A 13763-nucleotide genomic window follows, 5' to 3' on the forward strand; every position below is an offset into this window, starting at 1 on the left:
TTGTTATAAAACTAGATGCACGAACACTTGCTTATACGGTTCTTGAAATAAAATACATTCATAAGTCACTAGCCCAAGCTCAATAAGGAAAATTCACGGTAAATGTGCATAGTATACCTCAGATACTGCAGATGATAGGGAAGGCCAGAAGACAGTTTGACGCAAATATTGAGATTGCCCAAGCCAATCCATGGTACTAATCCTGACAGCTCCTCCAAATCGCATTGACTTGATTGTGTCCACCCATCCTTGTTCATCAGCTTGGAACCTTTGAAATGAAAACTGCATTGGGTACATGGAAAAAACAACAAAAAGGGAGGATAAATGATAGCCACCAACCTAATTGTTCACAAATATCTGTATAAGTTATTAAGGGTGTTCATAGCAGTTGATCCTTTAGCCCTGTCTGTTAGATGGTCAAATCTAGGCGCCAACTCAAAAATGTTGGCGTCCAAGTGTTAGTGTTCAACTACTTCTGACAATGAAGTAGTAGCAGATAATCAAGAACACAAGAGAATCTGAAAGAGTCTATATTTCTTTCACTAGTAGCAGATAATGATTAGATTAGAAAGCAAAAGAACGCATACCACACCAGCTGCTCCTGCTGTTAAAGCCATAGGTGCAGTGACAGCGCTTAATCCAGATGAGCACATAACTGGAATCTGAACTGCTCGGGAAATGGAGTATGCAGCTGCTAGCGTTGGTGTGGCCTACATTTTAAAGAGGAAAAATATCACATTTTTCATCACAAGTGTGCTAAGATTTCTTATTCGTACTGTTGTTACCTTCTCGATCAAACCAAGGACACCAGGTTTTGATGGACTTGAGTATTTCCCTCCTTCAGTTTGGATTATATCAGCACCTTCCTGTTCCAGCAACTCTGCTAGCTTCACCTTTTTAAATTGAACAAAAAACAACGAGAGATTGTGTTAGTGACAAATCTCAGTTTACGAGGAAATAAATGAGCTACCTGATCAGGGAGACTAAGCATGTGTGGCACGGTTACAGACAGTGTAATGGATGGAAGAATCCTTCTAGTTTCTCTAGTGAGCTTTAGAATCTGACAATGGCACCACAGAATAGTGACGAGATAGAAATAGCTGAAAATACTCGAGGAACTGCAAGGAAAAGTACGATCATGATTCATATACCTGTTCAGGGGAAAACTGAATTCCCATCTCGTAGAAAGAATCATAATTTCCAATTTCCACCTGCATTTAGCACAAGGATTTTAATGTTTGGTATGACAGACAATCCGATCGAAACCAGTCAAGTTCATCGCATCCTAACCATTTGGGCACCTGCTTCCACTGCAGAAGGAAATGCCAAAGGGTCCACAGAGGAAACACAAATCTGCAAGAACAAGATCATCATAAGAAATAAGAGTCGTGGAACTGCACTCAAATGTTTGACAAACTGATGTGCTTGAACAAGGTAATCATGCAGCGTTGGAACTCTGTCGTGAGCATCAAAGACCAAATATTACCAAATATTAAGATCACTGACAAACCAAATAATACCTTATTTTTAACAGCTATCTAGAGGATCTGGCTTTTTGACTTGAAGCTGGTTCAAAGAAGACAAATCAAATATACAAATACTAAGATGAAAGCATAATGAAGTAGTTAACTTTTTCTACTTTACCTGATTATAAGATCTACAGCTTCTTGCTCAGTATTTTGCTGCACGAGTAATTATTAGAAAAACAAACTCAATAGTGGAACAAAAGCTAGATAAAGAAACTAGATAATTTACATTGACAGAACTTTATAGAATAACATATAATACAGTGCTTTGTACTTGCATATTAATCCAGAAAACATCCTTTCACCTAAGTGACAATTTTTCCAAAACATCATCATTCACAAAACATCATCATTCACTAAAATTTTCACAAGTTTTAAACTTCAGTGACAACTTTTCTTTGGGGTCAACTGCTCAAGGTCGATCTGGTAACTATGCACTGCATCAAAAAAATTGGCATTAACTATGATTCCACCAAAAAAAACCACCATTCCATGAACTTAAATCTAAATAGAATTATGGCAACTATCATTCCATACCTATTCATAAATATGATCTTGTATGCACTCCGCCAACTCGGACCGAACCTCATCAATTTGTTCACGAGAGTACCCTATTTTTGTGAACTGTGAGCATACACAATTTATGCTAATGGAAAAAATAATCAACACTGATCACTTTGCAATTTTAAATAGTTTATGTCAAATAATTTGAGATAAGCTAAATAATGTTACTATTGATTGCAGCGAATCTCTCTCAATAGTCTCAACTTCTTCAATAATTTCTCTCATAAATCGCATCACAAAAAAACCACATTGTTTCGCATCCGGTTGTTGAGGAGCCTATATATAGTAATTAGAGTCAAATTGTTAATGAAAATTATACACATTACAATATATGTTAAACAAAAGTACACATACCTTAACTACTTCCCACTTAACATTTTTCCTACCTTTCCTTTCCTTGGTTGAATTAAACAATTTTAAGGCCCTTCATACGTTAAGAATATTTGTTAAATAAGATTTTTATTATAATAAATATTTACTAAAAGAAATCTGAACTCACATTTCCATTACGTATTTTGAATCATCATCGCGAATGCGGCAACTTAGGGAATCCAGCAGGTAAATAGCATCCTTGTAAGGTTCAATAACACTAAGATTCCAATGGAAACTAGGCAAATACATAGGATTAGATCATAAAATTGAATAAATTATCGAAAGGAAGCAATTGAAAGTGATGTTTTACTTCTTGCTTACCCGACATTACATGGCACTAACACTAGTTGATCTGTTGATGCACTTGTCAGCTTATCTGCTAAAAGAGTTGCCCTTTGATTCAGGGTTTCAAGCTTAACTGATTTGTCTTGTGCCGTTTTTGCCAGATATGGGAGTTTGTGAGGATTCATAAATCTGAATTTCTTTGTCTTGGTATCTTTCACCATCTTTTTATACAGACACCTATCATTGCAAAGAAAAAAATATTTAGATACTAAATAATAAAATTTAGATACAAAACACTCATAATAAGTTGGAAAAAATAATGATCACTCATAACACTAAGTTATGGTTGATGATAGTAACATCCATACATGAGAACTTACTATGAACAGTCTTGTATATTAAACATACCAGAAATGTATACATGCAAATTCTTTTATTTCTTGAGGACAAGCACATTTAAGATACTTAAAAATATACAAGAAAAAAGATATGAGCAAAGTACTTCCTGTCTAGAAGAACAAATGGCAGAAGGCAAACATTAAGGGCCGGTTGAAAATGAATGAGCTATATTTATGTAAAGTGTACCACATCAATTGATATTAGTAAACCTCTCAATAGAAATGATGAACTATTAACTTAATGAGAATAACATGGTATGAGAAAATTACTAGAAGTTGAATTTTTCAAGAGTAAACTTGTTCACACAACAATATTAGTAAACTTCTTGCAGTTCAAATCAGGGATTTTCTGTCTTGCTAGATATTAGAATTTCCCAGCAAACATAAAGCAATGCAGTAATTTCCCAGCATAAGTAAAGCAATGCAGTTGCAACCGAGAAAATAATATTTAGATACTAAATAATAAAATTTAGATACAAAACAATCATGTGGATTAAAAAATAATGATCACTCATAATAAGTTGGTGAAATTGTAACAATAAACCATAATAAGTTGCTAAAATTGGGAAGCAAACATGTGATGAAAAAGTTGCTGAAATTGCTTAAATAAACTTACTTACCATATGTAGGCAACGATCAAATTTCCTGAAATTGACTCCAAATGATACAAAGAATTGATGTCCTCAAGGTCAAGAAAAAGTTCACAATCTTCATCAAACACTTCATTATCTAAGCACATTGATATACATTTTCCTCCATCTAGAGCATGCTTACTGTAACAATATAACATATGTAATGCTCTTGGGACACTTGTTGACAAAGTAGGTTTTGATTTTTTTCGTTCAAACTTCTTCCTTCTAGGCTTCTAATAATTTCAAATATAAACAAGTTAGATATAGCTAGGTTGAATAATAATAAAGTGGCAATATAATTAGAAATATAATAATAAAGTGACAATATAATTAGAAATATAATATCTCATATACCTCATCTTGCTTCACAATCTGCTGTTCAGGCCAAGCCACAACAGTTCCTATGGCATCACCAATTACTTCACATTCACTTGGAATTGGATATGGCAAAGGAGCGGATTTGTCCACTGCTTGATCAATGGAGACTCGAATGCAATTCTTGGGAAATGGAATACCATGAAGCATTTTTTCCATGCCATTGAAACAAACAATTGTACCATATGCAACAATATTTGAGCAAGATTCCAATGTCAATGTAACTGATTGACCCTAAAATATTAAAAAAAACATGTTGATTATATTTAGTTTATAATGCTATAATAATAATGAATATCACTATAACTTGTATTTTACTGTAAAACTTCGTCTTTACCCACAATCATACGTCATCTTCTTCAATATTCTTCTGATGAAACTTCACCGAGCAACTGCCTTTGTCATCAATTGAATTGTCCCATGCACCCCAAATCCAAATGACAGAGTTGAAGGCTTTGCAGCAGTAGGAGCGGAGAACATAGATGCACTGGAGGGAGTTGATGTAGCAGCATTGGTAAACCCAAAGGAAGGTTGGGACACAGCAGATGTCGGAGTCGCAAAAGAAAAGCCAGTTGCCAAGGTGGACGTGGTAGTAACAGGTGAGGACGAAGTAGTACTACCAGACGACACGGCATCGAACGAACTCGGAGCAAAGGAACTGCCACTTCCAAAGGAGAAAGGAGAGGTCGAAATGCTGGTGATGGCAGGAGAGGAGGTAGCGGTAGCAGAAGAAGAGAATAGAGGGGACGCAGAGGAGGAGGCAGGAAACGGGGATACGAAGGATGGAGCTGGAGTAGACATCGTCGGCACAGAAAAGGCGGGGGGAGATGAGGACGTAGCAAACGAAGGCACCGAAGGTGCGGCACTAGCTGACGAAGCAAACAGTGTCTGAGCCGAGGACAAGGCCGGCGCCGGAGGGGAAGCGGAAGTACCAAACAACGGAGAGGCAGCAGTGGAAGACGAACCGAAGCCGAAGTTGGGAGTCGAAGCCCCCAATCCAAAACCAAAATTAGGGCTTGAGGAAGCGGAAGGTGCGGCGGATGCTGAGGGAAAAGGGATGGGTTTGGGAGAAGAGACCGCCTGCGAGGAAAAGAGACCGGGGGTAGTAGAGGCGGAGGATGGAGCAGATGGCGAGAAAAGACTAGAGGTAGTAGAGGCGGAGGATGGAGCAGATGGCGGGAAAAGACTGAAGGTAGAAGCGGCGGAAGATGGAGCAGACGTCGAGAAAAGACTGGAGGTAGAAAAGGCTGAGGATGCGGCCGATGAGGAGCCAAAGGTTGAGAGGCCGAAGAGAGATGGGGAGGAACCGGCGGAGGAAGAAGCGCCTAGGGAGAAACCAGTGGCGGAAGATGAGGCGGCGCCAGCGGCGGTGGGAGCGAAGGAGAAGGGGGAGGCGGAGGAGAGGGAGAAAGAGGAGGAAGCGGAAGAGACTGAGGGTTTGGGTCGACTTGGAGGAGTTGGGCCGGCGTGAGGAGTTTTGCGTGAGGAGTTTGGGTCGAGATTAGGGTTCAGAGGAGATCACGCGGCAAGGAGAGGAGAAGGCGCTCGTGGAGAGGAGAAGGCGCTCGTGGAGAGGAGTGGAGAGGAGAAGGCACTCGTGGAGAGGAGAAGGAGAGGAGAAGGCACTCGTGGAGAGGAGTGGAGAGGAGAACTCGTGGAGAGGAGTGGTGAGGAGAAGGCGCGCGCGCGTTGAGGGTTTAGAGTTTAGCAAAGCGAGGGCTGCGAATTTATTTTAAGTGAGTTTAGGGGAAACATACACAACACTTTAAAAAACGTTTTTTAAAAAAATGTTGTCTTTGACCATAAACAACAACACTAAAGACAACACTTCATTAAAAACCGTTGTCTTTAGTAAAAAGTAAATACCATAGACAACGCTTTTCACTAAAAGCGTTGTAAAGCAAAGAACGACAATGTTTTTATTAAAAAGCGTTGTCTATTGGGTGTTGTTGAATGCAAAAATTCTTGTAGTGTTTGTTCTTCAGATTCAATAGGTTCAGGTTGAATTTCGTCATCTTCTTTGTTTATTGGGTTATCATTTTCTGTATTTTCATTTTCATTTATTGTGTTGGGTAATTTATTTTCTTCATCAAATATTATATTTATTGTTTCTTATACTTTTAGGGTATTTTTGTTATACACTCTATATGCTCTACTAGTTGTTGAATACCTAAAAATATTCCCGGGGTCGTTTTTGATGTAAATTTCCCTAAGTAGTCTTTAGTGTTCAAAATGAACACTTTACACCCAAACACTTTTAAATAGTTTAAGTTGGGAATTTTATTATAATAAATTTCATAGGGTGTTTTATTTGAAATTTATTAATTAAAATCCTATTTTGAATGTAACAGGCTGTATTAACTGCTTCAGCCCAGAATTGATTAGATAGTTTATATTCGTTCAACATGGTCCTGGCAGCTTCTTGTAGGGTTCTGTTTTTACGTTCTACTAAACCATTTTGTTGAGGGGTCCTAAGGCAGGAGTATTCATGTTTGAACCCATTTATTTCACAAAATTCAGTAAAGTTATGATTCTCAAATTCTCCTCCATGGTCGCTTCTGATTCTTTTTATTTGAGTATCTTTTTCATTTTCTATTAGTTTACAAAAGTTACAAAAGACTTCAAAGGTTTCATCTTTTGTCTTTAGAAATTTTACCCAGGTGAACCTGGAGTAGTCATCGATTATTACTAAGCAATACTGGTTCTTGCTTAGTGACTTGGCTCTATGTGAATCAAATAGGTCTAGGTGAAGGAGCTCAAGTAGACAAGTAGTTCTAACTAAATTGGTTGACTTGTGGGTTGACTTGGTTTGTTTTCCTTGTTGACATGCATTACAGATTGAATTTTCAATAACTTTTAATTTGGGCAACCCTCTAACTAGTCCATTTTGACTCATTTTTTAAATGAGTCTAGTGTGAGTGTGACCTAATCTTCTGTGCCACAACTCAGTTTCCTCTTGTTGTGTTAGAAAACACTTTATTGAGGATGTTGGTAGATTAATGGTGTAGACATTATCTTTCCTAGTGCCCTTAAGTATGATTTTTGGATTTTCAATATGTTTAACTATACATTCAGACTTGGTAAAATTAACTGAGTAACCAATATCGCATAATTGGCTTATACTTAATAAATTAAAATTGAGATTTTCAACTAATAAAACTTTTTGAATAATAAAATCGGAGTTAAGTTCGATATTACCTTTTCCGATTACCTTAAGTTTACTGTCATTGCCGAACGCAACCGATCCTAGGTTCTTTAGTTTGAGCTTAGTAAATTTCAATTTATCTCCAGTCATATGTCTGGAGCATCCACTGTCCAGTATCCATTGATCTAATTCTTACACATAAAGTAGTTGAATTGGATTTTTCCTCTTTGAAAAAAAAACGACTTAATTGAGGTAAACTCCCTAATTTTCAATTTTACCCAATCTAGGTTAACTATCAGTTAATCCTATGGGGGATTGTTAGATGGTTTGAATAATTAAAACATTAATCTTAAGGGTTTTGAGTTAAAAAAAATTTAAGTTAATTGAATTTTGAAAAATATTTTAAGTTAATTAAGTTTTATTTGAAAATATAGTATTAATTACGAATTTGAATTTGAATTAATTTTGAATTTCAATTAATTATAATTATGAATTTAATTTTGAACTTCAATTAATTATAATTATGAATTTAATTTTTAATTTCAATTCCTTAGTCATCTCACCCGATCTAAATTTTCAATCAGGGACTCCTATAATTTTTGTGAGATGAATTGAGGTTCAATTTTAGGATTATGTTTAACTTTGTGTTAGATTAAGGTTTAGCTTTGGGTTCAACAAGTAAGCATTTTTTGGATAAACTTCTGGGCTATGGTGAGTCACAAGGAACTCATTAAAGTAACCATGCCTTCGAGGTTTTCCAAATAGTCCTACCCATTGAACTTAATACTAAACCTTGGTCTAACTGGTTAGGATCCATTTAAAAGTAGCTTCGGTCAGTTCCACTTGGCCAAATGCACCATGTCGAAGTCATATCTTCCTAGACATGCGATGCCCAAGCTTCCCTAACGTACTATCATCCAAAAATTTCACCAGTACCGTGGGTCAAGTTAAACCTAGCCCATTTTATTTAACCTTAATTACCCTACCGGGTAGTCTACTCTTGTTTACCCATTTCGGGTAGATTAAGTTTGGTTACCCAGTCGGATAGTTTAGTTGCGGGTGTCAGCTATTCTGGATCCTCCTTCTATTTTTAATTGAATTTTAGAATATTAAATTTAATTTCGAATTTTTATTGAATTTTGAATTTTGAATTTAATTTCAAATTTTGATTGAATTTTGAATTTTTAATTTTTAATTGAATTTTGAATTTTAATTTAATTTCAAATTTTTTATTTAATTTCAAATTTTTAATTGAATTTTGAATTTTGAATTTAATTTCAAATTTTTAATTGAATTTTGAATTTTAATTTAATTTCAAATTTTTAATTGAATTTTGAATTTCAAATTTTTAATTGAATTTTGAATTTTAAATTTAATTTTGAATTTTAAATCTTAAATTTTTAATTGAATTTTGAATTTTAAATTTAATTTCGAATTTTTTTAATTGAATTTTGAATTTTGAATTTCAAATTTTTAATTGAATTTTGAATTTTAATTTAATTTCGAATTTAGTTTTATTTTAATCGTTTTTCTTCTAGCTCCCCCTGAATCATAGCCTCGCTATGGTCTATCGAGGTAATGTATTTGATCCTTAGGAACCCAATATTGTCCGAGTCCAACTTGATTGATCAGGTTGGACTTGGCAACCCATGCTTGGACTATTTTTCTATTTGTTCTTTGTATAAGAGATAAATATGACTTATACTTCCTTTTCGATTTGTATCCTAGTCCAGTTCGATTGTAGATTGTCCTTTATGTTCCAAGAATCGAAGTCAAGATTCTTGGATCCCAAGGAAAATCGTTCTAAGGTTGTCTTCAAATCCTTGACTTGACTTTTCAGGTTGGAATTCTCTTCCTCAAGTTTTTGAACTTGAGTTGAGGTTCCAGCCTGAACTGGATCAGTCAAAGATTCGTTATTAGTCGTTTCTTTAAGGAGTGTTACCTCCTTCAGAAGCAACTTGATTCGAATTTTGGACTTAACTACTTTATGCATTAAATAATTAATTGATAAACGATTTTTACTTACAGAGGGGTTTGGCCCTTCGGAAATGGATGCGGATCCGTGACTTCTCTCGGACTCGGCTTCCGATTCGTCCTCGCTTCCGGATTCGATGGTGTAGTCCCAGGCTGTCAACGCGAGAAAACTCGTCTGCTCGAGTTCTTCGTTGTTGGATTCCTCGGAAGAAGACTCGTCCCATATTGCTTTCAAGGCCTTCTTCCTTTTTGGTTTCTTTGGATCCTTTTGGTTCGGGCAGTTTGCCTTGATGTGCCCCTTCTGATTGCACCCATAGCAGGTCACTTCGAATTTGACCTTTGAGCTTGGTTGGGCTTCTTTGGACTGGATGGCCTTTCTGACATCCTTTTTGTTGAAGCTCTTCTTTTTGCAGAGTTTCTTTACCAGGTTGACTATTTCGGTTGTAAGCTCGTCGTCATCTTCCGAATCTGGTTCTTCTTCTGATTATGGTTCGGTTCTGCGCTTTATCTTTGATTCGCGCATTCTCCCTGTTCCTGCAACCAAAGCCAACCCTTTCTCGGTCGGGCGTGCATTAGTCTATTCATGAAGTTTGAATTCTGCAAAAAGTTCATCTAACTTAATGGTAGATAGGTCCTTAGAAACCTTGTAGGCATCTACCATGGATGCCCACAAGGTGTTCCTCGGAAAGGCATTTAAAGAGTACCTTATGATGTCCTGGTTATCTACCTTCTGTCCAATTGCATGAAGACCATTGAGCAGATCTTGAATCCGGGCGTGGAGTTGAGCAGCTGTCTCACCTTCCTGTAGTTTGATATTAAATAATTTATTGAAGATTAGGTCTCTTTTACTTACTTTGGTGTCGGACGTTCCTACGTGAAGTTCAATGAGCTTCTCCCATAGCTCCTTGGCACTGTTGAAGGGGTCGACGCGATTAAGTTCTTCTTTTGATAGGCCACACTGGAGGGTGCAGGTCGCCTTGGCATTAACTTCCACCTTCTTAATCAGAGATGTGTCCCAGTCCTCGTATGGTAGTGGCTTGCCGGCGCTATCAGTTGGTAGTTGGAGTCCAGTTTTGACGATCATCCAGACTTCAAAATGAGTCTGGAGATATGCCTCCATCCGACCCTTCCAGTACCCGAAGTCATCTCCGGTGAATAGCGGGGGGCGGGCTGTAATGTAGCCTTCTTGAAGGGCCATTTTAGATCAACTATGAAGAAAAATAAACAACAAGAAAATTTCAGGACTTGGTCCTGGATTAGTAGTGCGGGAAGTAAAAAAAAATAGAACACGAACTCGGGTGGTGTTGCACCAACCTCGAGCAAAAAATGATTCGAGAAAAGAATTAGAATATAGCTATAATGCTAAATTCTAATTGACTCCGAAAAATCTGAAAATACCACAAAAAAAATTGTTTTGAATGGTGGTTGCACCGATTCAAAACGACCCCGCTCTGATACCAATTGAAGGATCGAAAGCGCTAGAGGGGGGTGAATAGCGCTCGTGGCTATTTTAACGATTTAAAACTAAGAGTAGAAACGCAGCGGAAAGTAAATGCACACACACAGAGACGCAAGTGGTTTACTTTGTTCGGAGCCTATCTCGACTCCTACTCGAAGGCCCACGGTCCTTGACCGCTTTCGGTGGGCAACAACTATATGTCGGAAAGATGATTACAAGTTGGAGTACAATCAAGTGCAATAAAGGAACTATACCAATGAAAAGAGAACAGAGAACTTTGGAGTGATTCGTTGGAGTAGTAGAGCGTTGTTGAGGCGTTAGCAGCAACACACGGAAGAGCGCAGTTTTCTATTCGAAATCGATGATCTGAGCTGCACCTCGAGGCCTCCTTTTATAGCTCTGCAAAGTCTGATCCAGATCCCCAAGCTTCGGGATCAAGTTTGACCCGACGCGGATCGGTCGACCGATCCCAATGTTCGATCGACCGATCAGGCGATCTTCTCCATTCGATCCGCCCGATCCTCTCGCTCCGCTGGTCAAACTTTATCTGAAGTTCGGTCGACCGATCACCATTTTCGGTCGATCGATCAGCTGTTCTGACTCAGCCCAGTCAGCTTGATCCAGTCGACACTAAACCCAGGTTCGGTCGACCGATCACGAGGTCCGGTCGACCGATCCCCTAGTCGAGCCCGGTCCAACCTCTGGAGATATGATCTGCTAGCTTGTGGGTTCGGTCGACCGATCCTGGTCACTTCTAACCCTGCACAAGAAGGTTAGTCTCCTGAAAAACAGAGTTAGAGCAAAATGGATAATATGTAAACAAATGAATTGACAGCCTTCGGACTGTCCGGGTCTGACTTCGGGTTTCCGTCCGGAAACCCTAGGTCGACCCGACGCCTACTGTTCCCTCTACGGAGAATGCGTCCTCACCTCCTCCACTCAGGAGATTTACCTGATGCCAATCCGGTCCTCTAGACCGACTGGACTTTCCACCTAGGGTTACCACCCCCTAGGACCTAGGGTTATCACCCCCTAGGGTTTTCCTCCACCTAGGGTTACAACCCCCTAGGACCTAAGGTTGCCGCCCCTTAGGGTTTTCCTCCACCTAGGGTTACCTCCCCCTAGGACCTAGGGTTACCACCCCCTAGGGTTTTCACCTGCCTAGCCGCAGCTAGGACTTTTGCCTAAATATCACTTAGGACTTTCCTGCAATCTCCATGAACCTTGTTAGATAACACCACAGCTTAACTTTGAGCCCTTTGCCATAATCAAAACTCAGGTTCGATCATCTGGTGCTCACTGCACCAACACTTTAAGGTTCCATCAACGCCATGTTGTACCATTTGGGCTAAGCGAGTCCTAATCATAGTATAAAATTCCTCTAACTTGAGGAATTCCTTTTTTCTTCGAAGACCAACGCTCCTCCTCGGTAGCCCGGTACTTTTGTAGCTCCATATTTAAGCAGGCTGATTGGTTTTGTTGAGCCTTGAGGGTAGCCTGTAGCTATGCTTGGGAAATTCTTAAAGTAGCAACTTCTGTTTGACGAGCTTTTATCTCAGAGCGGATAGTATTCAGTTCAAGGAGTTACTTTTCAGTCGTTGCCTAGGTGGCTTGAGTCGCTCAGTGTGCAGACTCCAAGGTGTTGGAACCCCAAGGTTGTTTTGGTGTGATCAACAAGTTAAGTTAGGTCCTGCCATATTTTAACCTTGTGTCTAAGTGTGCAGGAGCTTAGGAGCATAGGGAGTCGAGCAAAAGACGCAGCTAGCGAGAAGGGCGGCACGGGAGGGAGCCAACGGGTTCGGTGCGTTTGAGGTACGAGGTGCTGCTGAACAATACGACGGCGAATGAGAAGGAGGCGCGCGACATTTTCGAGGGACGAGAAGCCGAAGCGGAAGGTTGCTCGAGAAGGCCGAAATTGAGTTCGGGTGAGCTTTATTTCAGTTGGATGAAATCACTCAAGCGAGCGGAGCCGGAGCGGAAGACCCGGACCGAGGCGAGCATCATTGAAACAGAGGGCCCAGTCCAAATGTCAACTCTGTTGACTTTAGTGGCCCGGGCGCCCGGAACTATTCTGGGCGCCCAGAGTTGACTTTTGACCAAAATCACGTCAAACGTGATCCGTTGCGAAGGGGATAAAATTTTATCCCCTCCCAGGCGCCTAGTGTTGGTGCAACCTTAGGTCAAGGTTGACCTGGTTGACCCGACTCGAGTTGACGTGACTCGAGTTGTATTTTGATGTTTGACTTGGGAAGATTGTCGGTGCAACCTTAGGTCAAGGTTGACCTAGTTGTGTTGCATGTTGATGTTTGACACTCGTGAGAGAGTTCTATTCTTGATGTGGGACAAGAATAGATGTTTGAGAGATTGTTGGTGCAACCGTAGGTCAAGGTTGACCTGGTTGACCTGATTCGGGAAAAAGTCCAAGCAGGGAGCTTGGCACTGGAAAAGTCCAAGTATGGAGACTTGGCACTGGAAAAGTCCAAGCAGGGAGCTTGGCACGCGAAAAGTCCAAGTATGGAGACTTGGTATGGAAAAGTCCAGCAGGGAGCTTGGCACGAGGGAAAGTCCTAACTGGGATGTTAGGCGGTTGGAAAGTCCGGTGAGTGAAGCCAGGAGAAGGAGAAAGTCCTAACTGGGATGTTAGGCGGTGTGGAAAGTCCCGGTGAGTGAAACCAGCAAGGAAAAGTCCTAACTGGGATGTTAGGCGGTGGGAAAGTCCTAACGGGATGTTAGGCAGAGGAAAGTCCCGTGAGTGAAACCGGCAAGGAAAATCCAGATGGATCGGGATGATCGGACACGGTGTTGAAAAGTCTAAGTGAGTCAAAGGATTGACCGGACACTTAGCGGGGAGTGCTAGCGGGGAGAGAGTGACCGGATGCTAGGCATGATGTACCAACAGGTCAAGGTTGACCGAATGTTGGTGTGGAAGCCTTAGGTTTAGGGTGAAAGGTTTGGATCGGCCGCATCGATCCAATGATATGGCTCATCTGATCGGTCGATGACCGATCGCTGACCGATCGATATGCTATCGAT

General features: G+C 39.9%; 1 protein-coding gene and 1 pseudogene across 1 annotated transcript; one reads left to right on the plus strand and one right to left on the minus strand.

Annotated features, from left to right (window-relative positions):
* Positions 1-542: 542 nt before the first annotated feature.
* Positions 543-1371, minus strand: LOC122023217 (uncharacterized protein ycf23-like). The gene is made up of 5 exons (XM_042581292.1): positions 1291-1371; positions 1152-1211; positions 971-1060; positions 786-893; positions 543-710 (listed from the first exon to the last, which is right to left on the minus strand). Exons 1-5 carry the CDS (start codon positions 1369-1371, stop codon positions 543-545), a joined length of 507 nt encoding a protein of 168 aa, XP_042437226.1.
* Positions 1372-5209: 3838 nt separating this feature from the next.
* LOC122023218 overlaps positions 5210-13763 on the plus strand; it is a 48876-nt pseudogene continuing 40322 nt past the window's right edge.

Source organism: Zingiber officinale, chromosome 9B (assembly GCF_018446385.1).
Source record: "Zingiber officinale cultivar Zhangliang chromosome 9B, Zo_v1.1, whole genome shotgun sequence".
Classification (NCBI taxonomy): domain Eukaryota; kingdom Viridiplantae; phylum Streptophyta; class Magnoliopsida; order Zingiberales; family Zingiberaceae; genus Zingiber; species Zingiber officinale.